The sequence below is a fragment of the Alexandromys fortis genome, unplaced genomic scaffold, assembly GCF_014885135.2.
Source record: "Alexandromys fortis isolate MF-2015 unplaced genomic scaffold, M_Fortis_MF-2015_v1.1 scaffold_50, whole genome shotgun sequence".
NCBI lineage: Eukaryota > Metazoa > Chordata > Mammalia > Rodentia > Cricetidae > Alexandromys > Alexandromys fortis.
Window position 1 is genome coordinate 8951736 of NW_026067932.1, and position 16024 is coordinate 8967759.

General features: G+C 48.1%; 1 protein-coding gene across 1 annotated transcript in view; it reads right to left on the reverse strand.

Annotated features, from left to right (window-relative positions):
* LOC126503720 (tetratricopeptide repeat protein 41-like) overlaps positions 1–16024 on the reverse strand; it is a 55982-nt gene that overhangs the window by 32360 nt on the left and 7598 nt on the right. The window contains exons 3-7 of the mRNA XM_050145562.1: positions 13520–13715; positions 10064–10278; positions 4487–4647; positions 2897–3338; positions 55–294 (exon numbers count right to left, since the gene is read on the reverse strand). Of these exons, the coding sequence (XP_050001519.1) occupies positions 55–294; positions 2897–3338; positions 4487–4647; positions 10064–10278; positions 13520–13715 (1254 nt within the window). The remainder of the gene's footprint in view (positions 1–54; positions 295–2896; positions 3339–4486; positions 4648–10063; positions 10279–13519; positions 13716–16024) is intronic.

A 16024-nucleotide genomic window follows, 5' to 3' on the forward strand; every position in this document is an offset into this window, starting at 1 on the left:
CAATGTCCCCCCCCCCCCCCGGCCCCAGCGCATTCTCACGGTGCAGCTCCTCACCCAGCAGCTTGTGCTCCACCGCACTCCGCAGGGACTGGTGCCAGAGGCAGAGGAGGCCGTTGGGTTTCTCCTGGATCCAGTGCTTGGAGGCATTGCGGAAGGCTGCCCAGTGCACCGCGGTCACTTTTTGGTGGTTCCTGTAGCCCAGCATGTCCAAAATCTGGAGCAGTTCATCCTCAGCCAGCCCGCAGTGTGAGATGCACAGCAAACACAGCGCGTCGGCCACCCAGCCACTCAACCCTGTGCAGCCACAATGGTGGGGAGAGAAGCACAGGAGAGCGTGAGTCAGTGACAGTGGGGACCGCTCCCTCAACCAAGCAATGGCCCAGACTTACAAAGGAGTGAGCAAGTGACCAAAGTCACCCAGGAGGAGGTGCTGAGAGGGGATTTGAGCCCAGCCTACCTTTAGAGCCCATGGCGTTACCCATGGTTCTCTGGGTCACAGCCAACACTGAAACAGGCAAGATCCTCCTACTGAGCACACTGCCCAGTGGTGCCAGTTCTGACGCAGGTACCCGCAGAAGTGTTTCCTTCACACCCACGGGTTCCACCGAAGGGCCCTTCAGCTTCCCTCCTGTCTCTGGTTTTCTTTTTTTTTTTTAATTTATTTATTTATTATGTATACAATATTCTGTCTGTGTGTATGCCTTCAGGCCAGAAGAGGGCACCAGACCTCTTTACAGATGGTTGTGAGCCACCATGTGGTTGCTGGGAATTGAACTCAGGACCTTTGGAAGAGCAGGCAATGCTCTTAACCTCTGAGCCATCTCTCCAGCCCCTGTCTCTGGTTTTCTATCTGCCAGCTGGAGTAGAACCAGATCGCAAGAAACGAAGCACCATGATCCACTGCCTTCTCTAGACTGAAGGGTCTCATACCACCTGCTGTCTCTGGGTAGAGGTGGGTCTGAAGCCCAGCTGGTGAAGCTTCCCCTGACCTTGACTGAACTCAGCCAGGCTCTTCCTAGACCTGTGGTGGAGCTCCCCAGACCAGTCAGGATTGCTGGCCAGTGCTGGGAAGCTGCAGTCCCTGGAGGAGGAAGCCTAGGTTTTACTGCACAGTCCAGGGACAGGGTTGCACAGAATGGTTCTGTGTGACTCTTCTAGGGGACCTCACTTTCACCTCTGTGGAGATGGGGAACGGTATGGTAAACTTGAAATCCATTCCTTGATAGAAATGCAAACTGCAGGGGGCTGGAGAGATGGCTCAGAGGTTAAGAGCATTGCCTGCTCTTCCAAAGGTCCTGAGTTCAATTCCCAACAACCACATGGTGGCTCACAACCATCTGTAAAGAGGTCTGGTGCCCTCTTCTGGCCTGAAGGCATACACACAGACAGAATATTGTATACATAATAAATAAATAAATATTAAAAAAAAGAAATGCAAACTGCAGAGCAGAAGATTGGGTGGTACAACAGAGCGCAGCGGTAACGAATGCATCCTGTACTCCTCATCCTCCTCTCCCAGCCCATTCCAGTCTAGGCTCCACGACGGAAACAACATGAGGAAAGCCTGTTTCAAACCAGACTTTACAGGTCCACCGCACAGACAAAGGCTGGAGAGGATAAAAAATAAAAAATAAAAAAAAAAAACTTACAAAGCCTGCTTGGAATTCTAGAATACGTTGTTTACCACAAACAATCGACTCACAAGATGAGCTAACAGTGCTACTGGCTTTTTTCCCCACCTAGGAAGAAAGCTGTTGCAGAACTGAGAAAGATTTAGGGGAGAGATGACAGGTAGTCAGGACTCAAGAAGTCGGGTATGGGAGCACACACTTTTAGTCCTAGAACCTGGGAGGCAAAAGAAGGTGGAACTCTGTGAGCTGAAGTCCAGCCTGGTCTACATGGCAAGTTCCAGTCCCGCCAGATCTACATACAGGGAGCTTGTCTCAGAAACAAAACAGAAGCAGGATTGAGGCTCTCTGCGGTGAGGATGAGGGACTGTACCAGCAGGGGGCAGCAGAGATAGACTAACCAAGAAAAGACACTGAGCTCCTTGGAGAAGCCAAGGAGAGATACTCAAGTTCACCTGGGATCGTTTCCACAGCGGAAGGCTGTGCAGGGGTAATGACAACCAAAGACACCCGGGCACCAAGGTTCCATCCAAGGGAGGCATGGAACGTATTCGGATTCTTGCCAGACTTAAGAGGCCCCTTTGGCTGGAGACGTGGAGAATATACCTGAACCACTGGAGCGGCTTGTACCAAAAGTACAAGAGAGTGGTTTATATCGAGCCCTGAAAAATCCCAGATTTGTGCCTAATACAGTCCTCTTTATGGTCAGCATGTACCTCTTTAGACAGAATCATCATATTTAGCCATATGAAGAAGAGTTAAATATGAATTTCAGATAAACTAATTTTTAGTACAGATAAGCCCCATGCAATATCTGGGACATATTTATTCTGAGAAGTGCTTGTCATTTTTCTAGAATCCAATAAGTGATCGAGTGCGTCTCATGCAATATCAGAGACATATTTCTATTCGTAATATTATTTTTAAAGATTTATTTATTATCGATATGAGTCTGCGTAAGTTTATGTGCACCATGCGAATGCAGGTGCCTGCAGAGGCCAGAAGGCATCGGGTCTCCAGGAAATGGAGTTAGAATAACTGTGAGCCACCTGAAGTGCATGCTGGGACCCAAACTCAGGTCCTCTGCTGAGCGCTTCTCCGGCCCCTGGAATACCACTCTTTTCTTTTTATATCCCTCCCCCAAAATATTATTTGCTATTGATCTGAAATTCAAATCCAATAAGTCCTGTGTTTCCTCTGACAATTCCCTCTCAAGACCCTTCCCCTGAGCAAGCGGACTCCCAACAAGATGTCCAAACTGCCCAAACCTTTTCCTGCAGCCACCGTGTCTGAGTTTGCCTCTTTATGCTTCAGATTCCAACCGTAATCTTCAACCCAGCGTTTCAGAATCAGCTCCCAGAGCTCCGGGATAGAAGCCACCTCCATGTACTCCCTCAGACACTGGAACTCGTTGCGGTAGATCCTGCACTCCTGCAGTTCGCTGGCGATGATCGTGAGCTTCAGGGGGGTCAGGTTCGGCTTCTTCCTCAGAATGGGTTTGCTCTGCCCAAAGCGTTCCTGGTCAGGCGCAGAGAGATGCTGTCTGAAGATGCTGAACTTGGTGTCTTCGTCCCCCATGCCCGAGAACTCCACAGTCCGCACATCAGGGCGGGTGCACAGCGATTTGCAGGACAGACTGGAGGAGACGGTGCTCAGAATGAACTTGCAGTGAGGAGGGAGTGAGCGTGGCAGCCACGAGAAGTCTTTCGCCTGTGGGAGACATTTGAAAACTTGAAAGACCTTAAAAGTACTTTGCTAGCTGGGCAGTGTTGGCGCACGCCTTTTAATCCCAGCACTCGGGAGGCAGAGGCAGGCGGATCTCTGTGAGTTCGAGGCCAGCCTGGTCTACAAGAGCTAGTGCCAGGACAGGAACCAAAAAGCTACGGTGAAACCCTGTCTCAAAAATTCCAAAAAAAAAAAAAAAAAGTACTTTGCGATGGTTTTTACACTTAGAGAGGACGGAATATTGGGTGTGAGTACAGGGTAAGGGCGGGTTATGACACCAAGAGTAACTCGGATAGGAAATCATTTGGTAGTAAGAAATACAAATTCACACAGAATGAAACCGTATTTGACTGATACATCTATGCTGAATCTAACAGTGCAAATCTGGACTCTTAAAAACAGGTTCCTACAAACAACTTAATATAATCTCAAACTTCTGAAGAATCACCCACAGTGATATCTAACAAAGGAATTCTAGCAAAAGGCAAATGGAACCTGCTTAGTAAAATAAGAAGACCCTGTTATGGTTTTTAAAAAAAACGTACTTTTTACAGTAAAACTATCACCACAAGTTAAACACCTAATATGATCTTTTCTTGATTATCATTCAATTTTTAATTACACTTTCATTTCTTTGTGTGTACATGTGGAGGTGCAGGCAGGTGCCGTGGCACATGTGTGGAGGTCAGAGGAGAGCTTTTGGGGTCAGCTCTCTCCTATCTGTGGACCCCAGGTATTCAGCTCAGGTTGTCAGCCATGGCAGCAGGCATCCTTCCTTCCCACTGGCTCCGTGGGTCTGGTTCAGATCCCACCACATCGTTATCTCTGAGCCATAGACAACACCTAGCATCTCTTTCCCCTCTGTCCCACCCAGGATGATGAGTAGTCTCCTTCTGGATGTCTGTGTATACTACAGACCTTTGATTCTGAGACAAAAAGAGTATTTTTGCTACATTTAAATCTGGTAACCCCGCCCATGGTAAATGCCAGGTAAATATACGTCTAATAAAATACAAGGCAATATTTAAAATCAGTGATGGATAGACCTAGGAGCACAACACAATAGAAACATGTTAAATACAATAATCGGGGACTGTTTTCATAAAGGAAGTGTAACTTTTAAGAGCTGTTACCTTCTGACCTGAAATCCCATAGATGCCGATCAGCTCCTCGATCCCGTCGAGGACAAGCACGCATGGCTTCAAGCTGATGGAGGCTAGGAACACTTCCACAAGAAGCGAGAAGACCAAGACATTTGAGTCTTCGTTAAGGAAGTCCATTTCAATCTGGGGACCTACAACACAGAAATTTCAGATTAGGTGAGAACGTTCCAGTCACGGCTAGGGTGTGCTGATGGGCTGGGGGGCAGAGAGGCTGGGGGGGGTGAGTGCTGCTCACAGCTGTGCAGTGGACACTTGCACGGGCACGCTCGGCTGGCTTCCTCGAGGCATTCAGGCCAGAGTGGTTGGTGGGATTGGTCACCAGGTGTCTCCAGTACATTTTCAGGATTTCATATGAAAATACTATGTATGGTGTTTGCACGTGCGGTGGGGGGGGTGCGTGCGTGCGTGCGTGCGTGTGTGTGTGTGTGTGTGTGTGTGTGTGTGTGTGTGTGGCTGGAGGCCAGGGGTAAGTGTCTGGTGTCCTCCTCAATTACTCTCCACCTCAGTTTTTGAGACAGGGTCTCTCTCTGAAACTGAAGCTCACTGCTGTCGCACCAGCTGACCCGTGAGCTCCACAGACCCCTCCTATCTCCACCTTCCCAGGAGTCCAAAGTTTGATACAAAACCATCACAATGAAGGAAAGCTCCAAGCAGAAGACATTCTAGTAGACATAACTATTTGGTGATAAAGATAGTAATAAATTATGTTAAAGATAAAGATAGAAATTGACCCTAGATATTTCCCTTTGTTTGGAAAGACCCAATCTGTCTCTCTGAAAGGTCTGATTTAAATGTTAATATCTCAAATTAAAATTTTAATTTAATTTAAATAGTTTAAATTCCCATTTAATGACTTACCAGTAGGCAGACTTGGTCACCCTCTGTGTGTACGCATGCTCCTGTGTGTGTGTGTTCACGTGTGTGGAGACATCATTCAACACAGGTTTGCCCGGAATCTTCTATGCCTGTGCCAGGCACTAGGTATATCAATGACCAATAAAATAGACGTGGCCTCTAAACCCACGGGGCTTGCAGAGGGAGACAAACACTAAAACCAACAATACTGGGACCTTCGTAAGTCACCTGGGGAATGAAGAAGGAGAAGTCCCATCCACAGGAAATACCATCACGAGCGGCTGGGACTACATTGGCTGTCAGTCAGCGAGAGCCGTGAACAGAGGCTTAAAGAATGAGAAAGAGTTCACCAGCAGAGGAAATCGAGAGAAGTGAATGAACACAGCGATGGGTCTACTCCAAAGAAAGCAAACTTGTGAAGCAGAGGGCAAGAAGCCAAGGAAGTTATCTTGGCCCAGGGCACAAAGCCCGTCACCAAGCTGAGGTTGTCTGCCCATTTATCCATCAACTCATGGGCAGGTTCTCCTGACAGCCGAGCAAATACTAGCGAAGATCAAGATCTTCCAAAAGACTGAGACTTTCCTACGCTGCCTCTCGGAGTCCCAGCTTCGATTTTGCCCACGTGTCGCTTGGTGATGCTGCCACTCTGAGCCCTGGTCTCCTTGTCAGGATGCTAACGCTAGCTAAGGGCCTAGAACAAGGTGCTGATGAAGCCCTTAACCCTTCAATCTGTAGAACTCGCCTTTTGGGACTGCCACCCGATATTATGGAACGTGATGCAGAGGAATTGCATCAAGAACAAAGCTTGAGAAGGGACGCCAGTTGCCAGCAAGGGGGGGGGGGGGACGGGACGACAGGATATCAAGAGAGCCGGATGGTGGCCGTTCGCCTCCACCACAAACTTTGTCCTGGCAGACCCAAGCTGGGGCCAGAAAAGCAGAAACAGGTCACACATAGCATTTGTTGTCCCAGAGAGGAAGGGTCCCTGCTCACATCTCACTGAGAAACGCTTGCAGATGCGGAGAACAGAGGTGGGTCGCAGGAAACCCGGCCGAAGTGGCTGAACTTGCAGGGTGCTCTTGCGTTCTCTCAGCCGCACGTCTGAGCGCTGCGCCCACGCGCACCTCGGAAACCAGCTGAGCTGTGAAGCGCAGACAGCCCTGAAAACGACCCTAATCAGGCTGCAGTGGCAACGGGGCAGACTCCTAGAGCAGCCTCTCGGCGCCTGTACCTAGAAGGGGGGGGGGGGCTGTCTCGCGTCCCTTAATCGTGCACCCTGCTGCTTCTTTCTCCAACCCGGGGAGGAATGCTAATCCTACTAACTAATAACCACAGTAGCAAAATAATAGTAGCAGCAGGGTGCCGAGTACCACCAGCAATCCTCACACACCTTTCCACTCGCACGCACGCAGCCTTAGGGGGTAGGTTTACAGGTGAGAAACTGGGAAAAGAGCTTGAGTAAACAGTAAACTACTCAGGCTCGCTCAGGCTCAGCCGGTGGGACAAGTCCAAAGTTTCCTCTCCCACTCCCCCACCCCCTCCACGCCCCCACCCCCGCCTCAGAAGGAGCTCCCACGGAGAGCTGTCTGGTTTACCCAGGCTTTTCTGAATCTGTCCTGCTGCCGCCAGACTAAAAGGCTGCTTGTTTGAAGGACAGCAGCTGTTTTTATTGGGCCTTTCCTGAGCCCAAGACACGCTCGTTAAAATAACAGCTCACTTCGGGGATAAAATCATAATTGGGTGTGTTCAGCCGAGCTTACATCATCAGCTGCCAGCCCAGGCGAACACCTAGGGGATGTGCCAGAATAGACCTAGGAGCCTACGGAGACGGTCGGCCACACCTGTTTCTGCCGACTCTGATGTAACCTGCTTTACAGACTCAGGAAGTGCAACCAGAGAGAACTCAGCCATGCACACTCACCCTGCATGCACACACCTGCTCTGCCCCCACGTGGATTGTATGAACGCTTCCAAAGACACTGTGAGGGACCTCAGATTTACTCAGGACCTAGGAGCGCACATGGACGGCAAGAGACGGACTGTGTCACCAGCAGGCACAGTCAGCGGCGTGTGAATACGCGCACAGCGCAGATGCGGAACAACGGTACCCACTACTGTTTATCAGTGCTTACTGGACGCCAGACTTACACCGCACACAAATGCCTTTGTCTTTTGTACTTTATCCTAGCTAATCCTCTTAAATGCCTAAAAGATACTTTTCCTTTGATACCCACATTTGTACACATAGAAAACAAAGCTGGGTTTGGCAGGCTTGTGATTGGAGCACTTGGGAAGTAGAGTTGGGAGTTCAAGGCCATCCTTGACTACACAACAAAATTGAGACCGCCCTGACCTACAGGAGACCTGTCTCAAAAAAAATAAATAAATAAAAATAAACAAAAGACAAATAGGAACCAAGCCACCGGAAGTTAAAATAACTTTCCCAAGGCCATAGGTTAGAATGCAGGTTCTCAGGCTCCCAGGACAGGCCTCCTGACTGCTCTCACTGCGGGAACAACACACCCTGCATCTCCAACATCACACATCCAGAACAGAACCCTTGACTTCCTCCAAACCTGCTTTCCCTCCCCACCCCACGGGCACTGCCTGTCTCGGTGAGTGGGCCTTGCCTTTCATTTAGTTCCCTAAAGCCCAGAAACAGGAATTGTCCTCAGTTTCCCCTTTCCTTCAACCTACATCCTGTTCTTCAACAACTTCTCAAACTGCCCACAGCCCTCAACCAACATGTCCATCATCTTGCTAGGACCGGTTCAATAACCAATGATAAATGTCCCTCCCTATCTGCGAGCTGGCTTCTCTGCGTCCATTTCCCATGCACCGAGTCATGCCATCTCCTGCTTGGAACCTCCACTAGGTTCTAGCTTCATATAACAGAATCCACACCTGGTGTTCTGCCCTGCACAGCTCCCTCCCAAATGAAGCAGCCGTGCCCTCACTTCCTGCTTTGTCTGAGAGACCATGTCCTCCAGTGTTGTCTGAAAGACCATGTCGTCATCCAGTGTTGTCTGAGAGACCATGTCGTCATCCAGTGTTGTCTGAGAGACCATGTCCTCCAGTGTTGTCTGAGAGACCATGTCGTCATCCAGTGTTGTCTGAGAGACCATGCCATCCAGTGTGTCTGGCCACACTGGCCCTCTGTTTCCAGCTCTGGAACCATAGCATGACTTGACCTTTCCCCTTTGCTGGAATGTTCTTCCTTCTGGTTTCTATATGGTTAGCCTCTGCTGACTGTGAGATGAGAAGGAGGCTACCTGTCCCGGCGGCATCATCCCTTCCATGGGGAGGGGCTAGCCTTCCAACCCTGCCTGATATTTTATGGGGTGGAAGCACAGGCCTCCGGTTTGGAGGGACAGGCATGCCTCTCTTCCACTCCCCCCTTTCCTCTGGCCCAGCCTTTCTCAACATGGGGGTCAAGGCCCCTTTGGTCAGTCAACCCACCCCTCCACGGGGTTGTGTATCTGAAAGTTACATTACAGTTCATAGCAGCAGCAAAATCACAGTTATGAAGTAGCAACAAAAATAATTTCACAGTTCCACACAACATGGGGAAGTGGGCTAAAGGCCCCAGCGTCAGGGCAGGTGAGGATCCTGATCCAGCCCCAGGCAGAGGAGAGCCTTTCTAGAACAGCCTCTGTGAGGAAAGACTGTTTCCTCCGGGCACCACAGGGATGAATACTGCTTGTTACTCATCCAAGAGACACCAAGTAGACCATCACCAGGAAGAGAGAAGCTCTAGGAAGAGAGAAGCAGGATATGGGGCGAAGCCATAGGATTTACTCAAGACAAGAGAAGGCCAGTCCCAAGGGAACTGTTTCTTTCTCTTTCTTTTCGTTTTTGGTTTTCGTTTTGTCTTTTGTTTTACAAGACAGGGTTTCTCTGTAGAACTTGCTTTGTAGACCAGGCTGTCCTGGAACTCACAGAGATCTGCTTCCCTCTGATGGCTGGGACAAAAGGGGTGGGGGCAGCGACACCTGGCCCAAGAACTGCTCACTTCTAATTCAGATGGCACTTTAACAATTTTAGAGTGATTTATCCTTTGAGTCATGATTTTATTTTCATGGGAAAAGGACACAACATTTTTAATGGTTTTTCTTTTTATATTAAGGTTCAAGCATGCGTCAAAATCAATTTTTTTTCTGGTCTTAAGAACTTTTGGGTTTTAGTTTGACAAGTGACCTGAGGTGGTTAAAGCAGTCATATTGATATTTATAAAAAGTAAAAGTGGGGGCTGGAGAGATAGCTTAGCTAAAGTTAAGAGTACTGGCTGCTCTTCCAGAGGACCTGGGTTCAATTCCCAGCATCCACAAGGCCACTCATAACTGTCTATAACCCCAGTTTCAGGGAACTCTGACACTCTTACACAAACATACAAGCAGGCAAAACATCAATGTACATAAGATAAAAATGAATATATTATTATTATTATTTTGGATTTTCAAGACAGGGTTTCTCTGTAGCTTTGGAGCCTGTGAACTAGCTCTTGTAGACCAGGCTGGCCTCGAACTCACAGAGATCCGCCTGCCTCTGCCTCCCGAGTGCTGGGATTAAAGGCATGTGCCACCACTGCCCGGCAATAAATTATTTTTTTTTTAAAGTAAGAGTGACGTGCAGAAAGACCAGTGTGGGGGGGGGGGTTGTGCTGTCCCCTGCCTGTGCGGCTGGCTCTGTTACCGTGGGCTCTGTGCTGCAGCTCCATGACGAAGTAGTGGATCACCGTCATGATGTCACTGCTTTCGCACGTGCTTCCCACAAAGTAGGGGATCATCAACACTCCCGGATGTTTGCTTCTGAAGTCGCTGACCCAGCTGGCGATGAGAGTGGATTTCCCACAGCCGCGTTCTCCAGACAAGAGCAAAATCGACTTATAAGTCGGAAGGGAATTTACTCTGAAAAACAGAAGGGCAAGTGGCAGGCACGGATATTTACCAAGAACGGGAAGGAGAGGAGACATTTTCCCTCTAAGAGAGGTGATGCTCTGGCCTGAGTCAGGAGGCTTCAGGAGGCTTCAATCCTCAGACCTGCAGCTTTGTACGACATGAGGTTAGTAGAGTAGAGATGGGAACTTCAGAAGGCTCCTCTGGCCAGACAGACCCTAGGACTGTCCGACGTGAACTTCAAGTACAGTCAAGGGCAGCGTCAGAGGACTGCTTTAAAGACTGAAATAAAAATTCTCAAGTAGGTCACTAAAAAGCCGCCATATTGCAATAATTCCGTCTTCATCGATATAAATTGGGAATCAATGCTCTATTACTTAAATTCCTCATTAATAATTTTTCTTTTTATTTATTTAATATTTATTATTATTTGGGGGGGGTGGAGACAGAGTTTCTCTGGCAGTCCTGGAACTCACTCTGTAGACCAGGCTGGCTCAAACTCACAGATCCATCTGCCTCTTCCTCCCAAGTGCTGGGATGAAAGGCGTGCGCCACCACTGCCAGGCTTTCACCGATAACTTTCAAAACTGGGATTTAATTTTGAGTCCTTCTTCTACCTCTGCCATCAGCCAGAGCGAGCTTGTTGAAATATGCCATCTAGGTGACCTGACCTGGGAGACCAGACAGCCATCAGTTCGTCTCCACCCCCACCCCACCCCCCCACCCTTTCCTGCCTGGCACCTCTCCTGTTTCTCTAGCCTCGGGGCTTCTGTATTTAAAGTTCTGTCTGGAATGTTCTTCCAGATCCTGTTTCCAGGTTTGCATAGCAGCTGCCTCGCTTGTTTCTATTGGTTACCCACACATCACTTGGTCACCCAGGCCTTCCCTCGCCCTATCTGCCGGCCCCTTCCATTTCAGAGTGCTCCACTGGCCCTTGAAGACATGGAGCACACTGCACACCTCATACATGCTGCTTAGGTAGTCCCTGTGCCCAGGATCAAATGCCACAGGGGCGGGGATGAAACTGTGTGCGACCCCAAGCGGGTCAAACCAACGAGTACAAACACAGATGAGATGCATCTGCGTAAACAGAGACAGAGTCGTCACGGACGACAAATGGAAACCTTCTTACTAAAAACTCTACTGCTAGAAGGCTGGTGCATGACCTGGCGTGGCGGCATGTGCTTATAATGTCAGTACTCGGGAGACACGGACGGGAAGATGGCCAGGAGTTTAAGGCCCACCTGGACCACAGAGTGAGTTTGAGGCCAGCCTGGGCTACAGAGTGAGATCGAGTCTGAAGGAGACAGAAAGAGAGAAGGAAGAAGTTGGTATTGCGGTCATGCTTTACACCTTAGAACGAGGATCGTTCTATTGATTTACACATAGCGTTCAGGAACACGCAGTATGGGGCAGTGTTCCAGATGGTAGAGCAAACAGAGCCCTAAGTGTTTCCACACAGTTAAAAAGACTACCTAATCACTGTGCTCTTACTGGGTCCAATTTAAATTCTTCAATTACAACAAAAACAACAACAACAACAACAAAAAAGATGGCCTATTCAAAAACAATAAAACACTGAGAATCTACAAAGCAAAAACGTTAGTTTTAAAGTACACCGCTGATTTTCATTATACAAGGATATATAACCATCACCGCTATTTAACTCCAAAACGCACCCAGTAGCCCCAAAAACCTCTGTCCCCTTAATAGTCACCCTCCTTTCCATCTCCATTCTCTCTCAGCAGAAACACCCTGACTCTGCTTCTGCCGACTCACTTATACCAGCCTAACATTGTTAACCTGTGTATTCGCCTACAGTCTGAAAAGCGTCAGCTGACTCTCACGCTGCTGTGACCTAGCATGGACACCCAGACCCATCAGAAAGCTCGGGGGCCGCACTGAGTGGCCTGTGATGGGAGTATTGAGCCTAGGATAGGAACTACGAAGGCCTGCCGGTGCCATCCCGGCTACTGCCGCCTTATTCCAAATCACAGGATTCTTACAGAATAAAGGAGACCTACAGGAAGAGCTAGAGGAGGAGACTGAAAAGAATATTCTACAGAGGCTCCCTGTCCTTAGAAACGAGACTTGGAGGGACGCTGTCCATAACCCCAGCCCTCTATGTCACCTCATCCATCAGCGCCTGTGGGTGGGAAACGGGTCTATGAGCACCGCCGGTGAAAGAGATGTGGGGCTGGCTGTTCTGTGCAGGACACCAGATAAACCAAAAATGACTGCATGCACTGTGTGTAATAAGCTGGTTCCTTATCAACCCAAGTATGATGTGGTCCAGATCCTAATAAGTTCCTGGTGAACATATCGATACAATTTATACCGACATAGGTGGAAGCTCCTTGTAAATGACTTAATAGCGTTCATTTTCCTGAGTTTCTTCTGCTTACGGTCGTTCCACAGTCCTCAGGGATTTGTTAAGCAAATGTTGATGAATGAGACTGAAAAGGACCGCCCCTTGGTCCTTCAGAGCCCCCTTTTCACCTCGAGAGCCTGTGAAATACAGAAAAGCTTCAAAAAGCAGAACGGCTAGCTGTGGTGCCTGTCCTGGAACTAGCTCTTTAGGCCAGGCTGGCCTCGAACTCACAGAGATCCGCCTGCCTCTGCCTCCCGAGTGCTGGGATTAAAGGTGTGCACCACCACCACCTGGCTTCTGAAGCACAGCTTCTACAGTCTCTTTTTTTTATTCTTCCTTTAACTGAATTTTTAATTTAAATTTTTGCAATTTTTAGATATTAAAATATAATTATATAATTTCCCCTCCCTCTCATCCCATGCTCCCCATCCTCTTAAATTTATAACCTCTTCTTCCTTCATTACTATTGTATTATATTTATATGTATATACATGCATGAATATGTAAGTATAACCTGCCGAGTCTGGTTAGCGCTGCTTGTACGTATGTGATTTCAGGGCTAGCCCATCTGGATTAGATAACTAATTAGAAGGCTCACCCCAGGGAGGACTAACTCTCCATCTCTCAGCAGTAATTAGCGGCTTGTAGTTCTTTGTCTGTGAGTGAGGTCCCCTGAGATGTCCCTCTTCCACATTAGAATGTCTCCTGGTGTCACGGCTCAGGGCTGGTTGCAGCAGCCATCCTGCTGAGGCACCGCCAGGGTAGACTCTCACAGGGTCTTTCTGACAGAAACTTACCGGAAAAGGGAAGCCAGACAGTCTGGGTTTGGAGGCTCACATTACCTTAGCCCTGTAAAATAAAGAGGATTTCTGAACCTCTTACCTGAGGATGGAGTCTAGGCCCGAAACTGCTGTGGTCCTGTCGGAGTCTGTCCTGTCGGAGTCAAGCCCGATGTCTTTTAAGGCAAATCTTTCCAGGATTTCGAAGGTCCTGTTGGACTCCTTGGAGACAACAAAAACCTGCTTGCACTTCTCAGCGAAGTCTTCATGGTACAAGCGCTCAAGACTGTGTTTGTAGTCTCGACGGTGAGAAAGATAAACAAGGTATTAGATTTGCAGTTTCGCATCTTTGGTGCCGTGTGACCCTTCTAAGTGCCCAGGGAGGGACCCCACCCTTCCGTGTCTGTACCGCTCTCTCTCTATGGCTGTGCCATATTCTACAGCCCAATGTATATAATAGTGAGAACAACCATAGCCCAGGGGTTCTCAGCCTTCCTAATGCTGCAGCCCCTTGACACAGTTCCTCGTGGTGTGGCGACCCCCGACCATAAAATTACTTCGTTGCTACTTCTTAACTGTCATTTTTCCTCTGCTATGAATCATAATATAAATGTCTGACATGCATCCTCCCCAAAGGGCCACGGCCCACAGCTTGGAAACCACTGCCATGGGCAGACCATGTAACCTTCCTGGTGCCATTTGTACGCGGAATGCAACTTTCATGACCTGGGAGCAACAAGGGTTAAAAGCAAACTTAGACTTGATACATACGTTCTGTTTTCTATTCCAACTGCTAGCTAGTACCGAGGTTCAGTTTTCAGGCAAGTGTGTACATGCATGTTCTCCAGGGCACAGGTTGGGGAGGACAGCTTTTTCTTCTTCAGGTAAAATGTTCCAACATGGACGATAGCCATAGGCATAGATGCAGCTTTGCCATAGGGGGGGTCTTCTAAATTCTGATACATATGGAGGACCAGATAACTAGATGATCTCTAATGCTCATTCCGGCTCCAATTTGCTTCAGTTCCAAACCCACTGCCTGGTTAGGGTCAGGGCATTCTGGCCTACCAAAATACCCTCCTGTCTTTGAAGAGACGTGGATTCCCAAGTTTAATCTGCTTGCAGACGTGGGAGGTGGGGAATGAAGGAAAGTATCAATAAATGAAACAAAAGTTGGTCTGGTAGATTCCCAAAAGACACAGCTTGTACCTCCACAACTAACTGAGCCTCCCTGAGGTTGAGATTTGGCTCAGAATAGACTTAGACACCCAGTTTGGCCAAGGCCAGCTCTAAGATCCAAGACTTCAACAGAATTTAGGACGACCTTACAAGTTTCCTGAACTAACCTTGACCACCACTGCATCGGTTTCTTTGTGAACAGTAGAAGGACTTGACATTCATTTTGAAAGCTCACAAAGAAAGGGTTCTGTACAGCATTCCCATCCATGTGTCATGGAACTTCTAAGAGTCGAATCCTCGCTGAAACAAGATGATCAGCGTGAGGATGAGGAAGGGTCCGAGAATTAGAATATAAAAATGTGGATTCCAAAAATAGGAATGTAGAAATAAAAAAAGTATAAATGTAAGCCTAGGAGAATGAGAAGAGACTCTTAGCAGCTTTCTCAGCAGCTTGAGGATGAACTATTAACAGTGGGTTACTCTGCTTTACAACCCATAGCTCTATTTACAAAGCCAGAGCATCTCTCTGCAAACTGAGAGCTAGCCTACGGATATGAGCTGAGTCAACTTTTAGGAAATAGATATATGACCTCTGGGTTATCATTATCCCTGCTATGTGAAACTGGCAACATTAAAGGGAAGGCACAGGGCTTCAGTAAACACTGCCTGGAAGTACCAAGGCAGACAACAGATTAAGTGCAAACATTAGTTTAACTGAGAAACTCTGTTAATGGGGATTGTAAAGTAAGGCAATCTATATCTGAATTTTACCTTGAGATTGTAAAAATTCCTTTGTTCAGACCAAATGCTTGGTGTCCCTATATAAAAAGGGGGGTTCAAGTTAGGTGATGGTGGTGCACGCCTTTAATCCCAGCACTCGGGAGGCAGAGGCAGGCGGATGGATCTCTGTGAGTTCGAGACCAGCCTGGTCAAAGAGCTAGTTCCAGGATAGGCACCAAAGCTACAGAGAAACCTTGTCTTGAAAAAACAAAAACAAAAACAAAAGTGGGTTCAGAAAATGGCCTCTGCCACAGTCTTACAAAAACAAACAAACATCTCTGGCTGTGGTCTCAGCTAGTTGATAAGCTTTTTGTGCCCCATGGAGATTTTTTATTTTATTTTTTAAATTTTTTCCTGGATTCTGGTTTCAGGAATAAAGTTTGCTTCTGGGTTATTAGACTTTGGTGGTCTGCCCCCATCTTTGCGTGACCCCCCTGGACCCAACAGATGACAGGTGCAGCTGACCCAGCCACCACACGTACCTGCACATACATGAAGACACACACACACATATACACTGACAACTCTACATTGCTTTTCAGCGGCTACCAGCTGACCAAATGGTTTTCTACGGCCCTGGCTGTAGACTATGAGAGCCTCACTCCACTTGAGTTATTATTAAAGGGGCCAGAAGGAAAGAATTTAACAC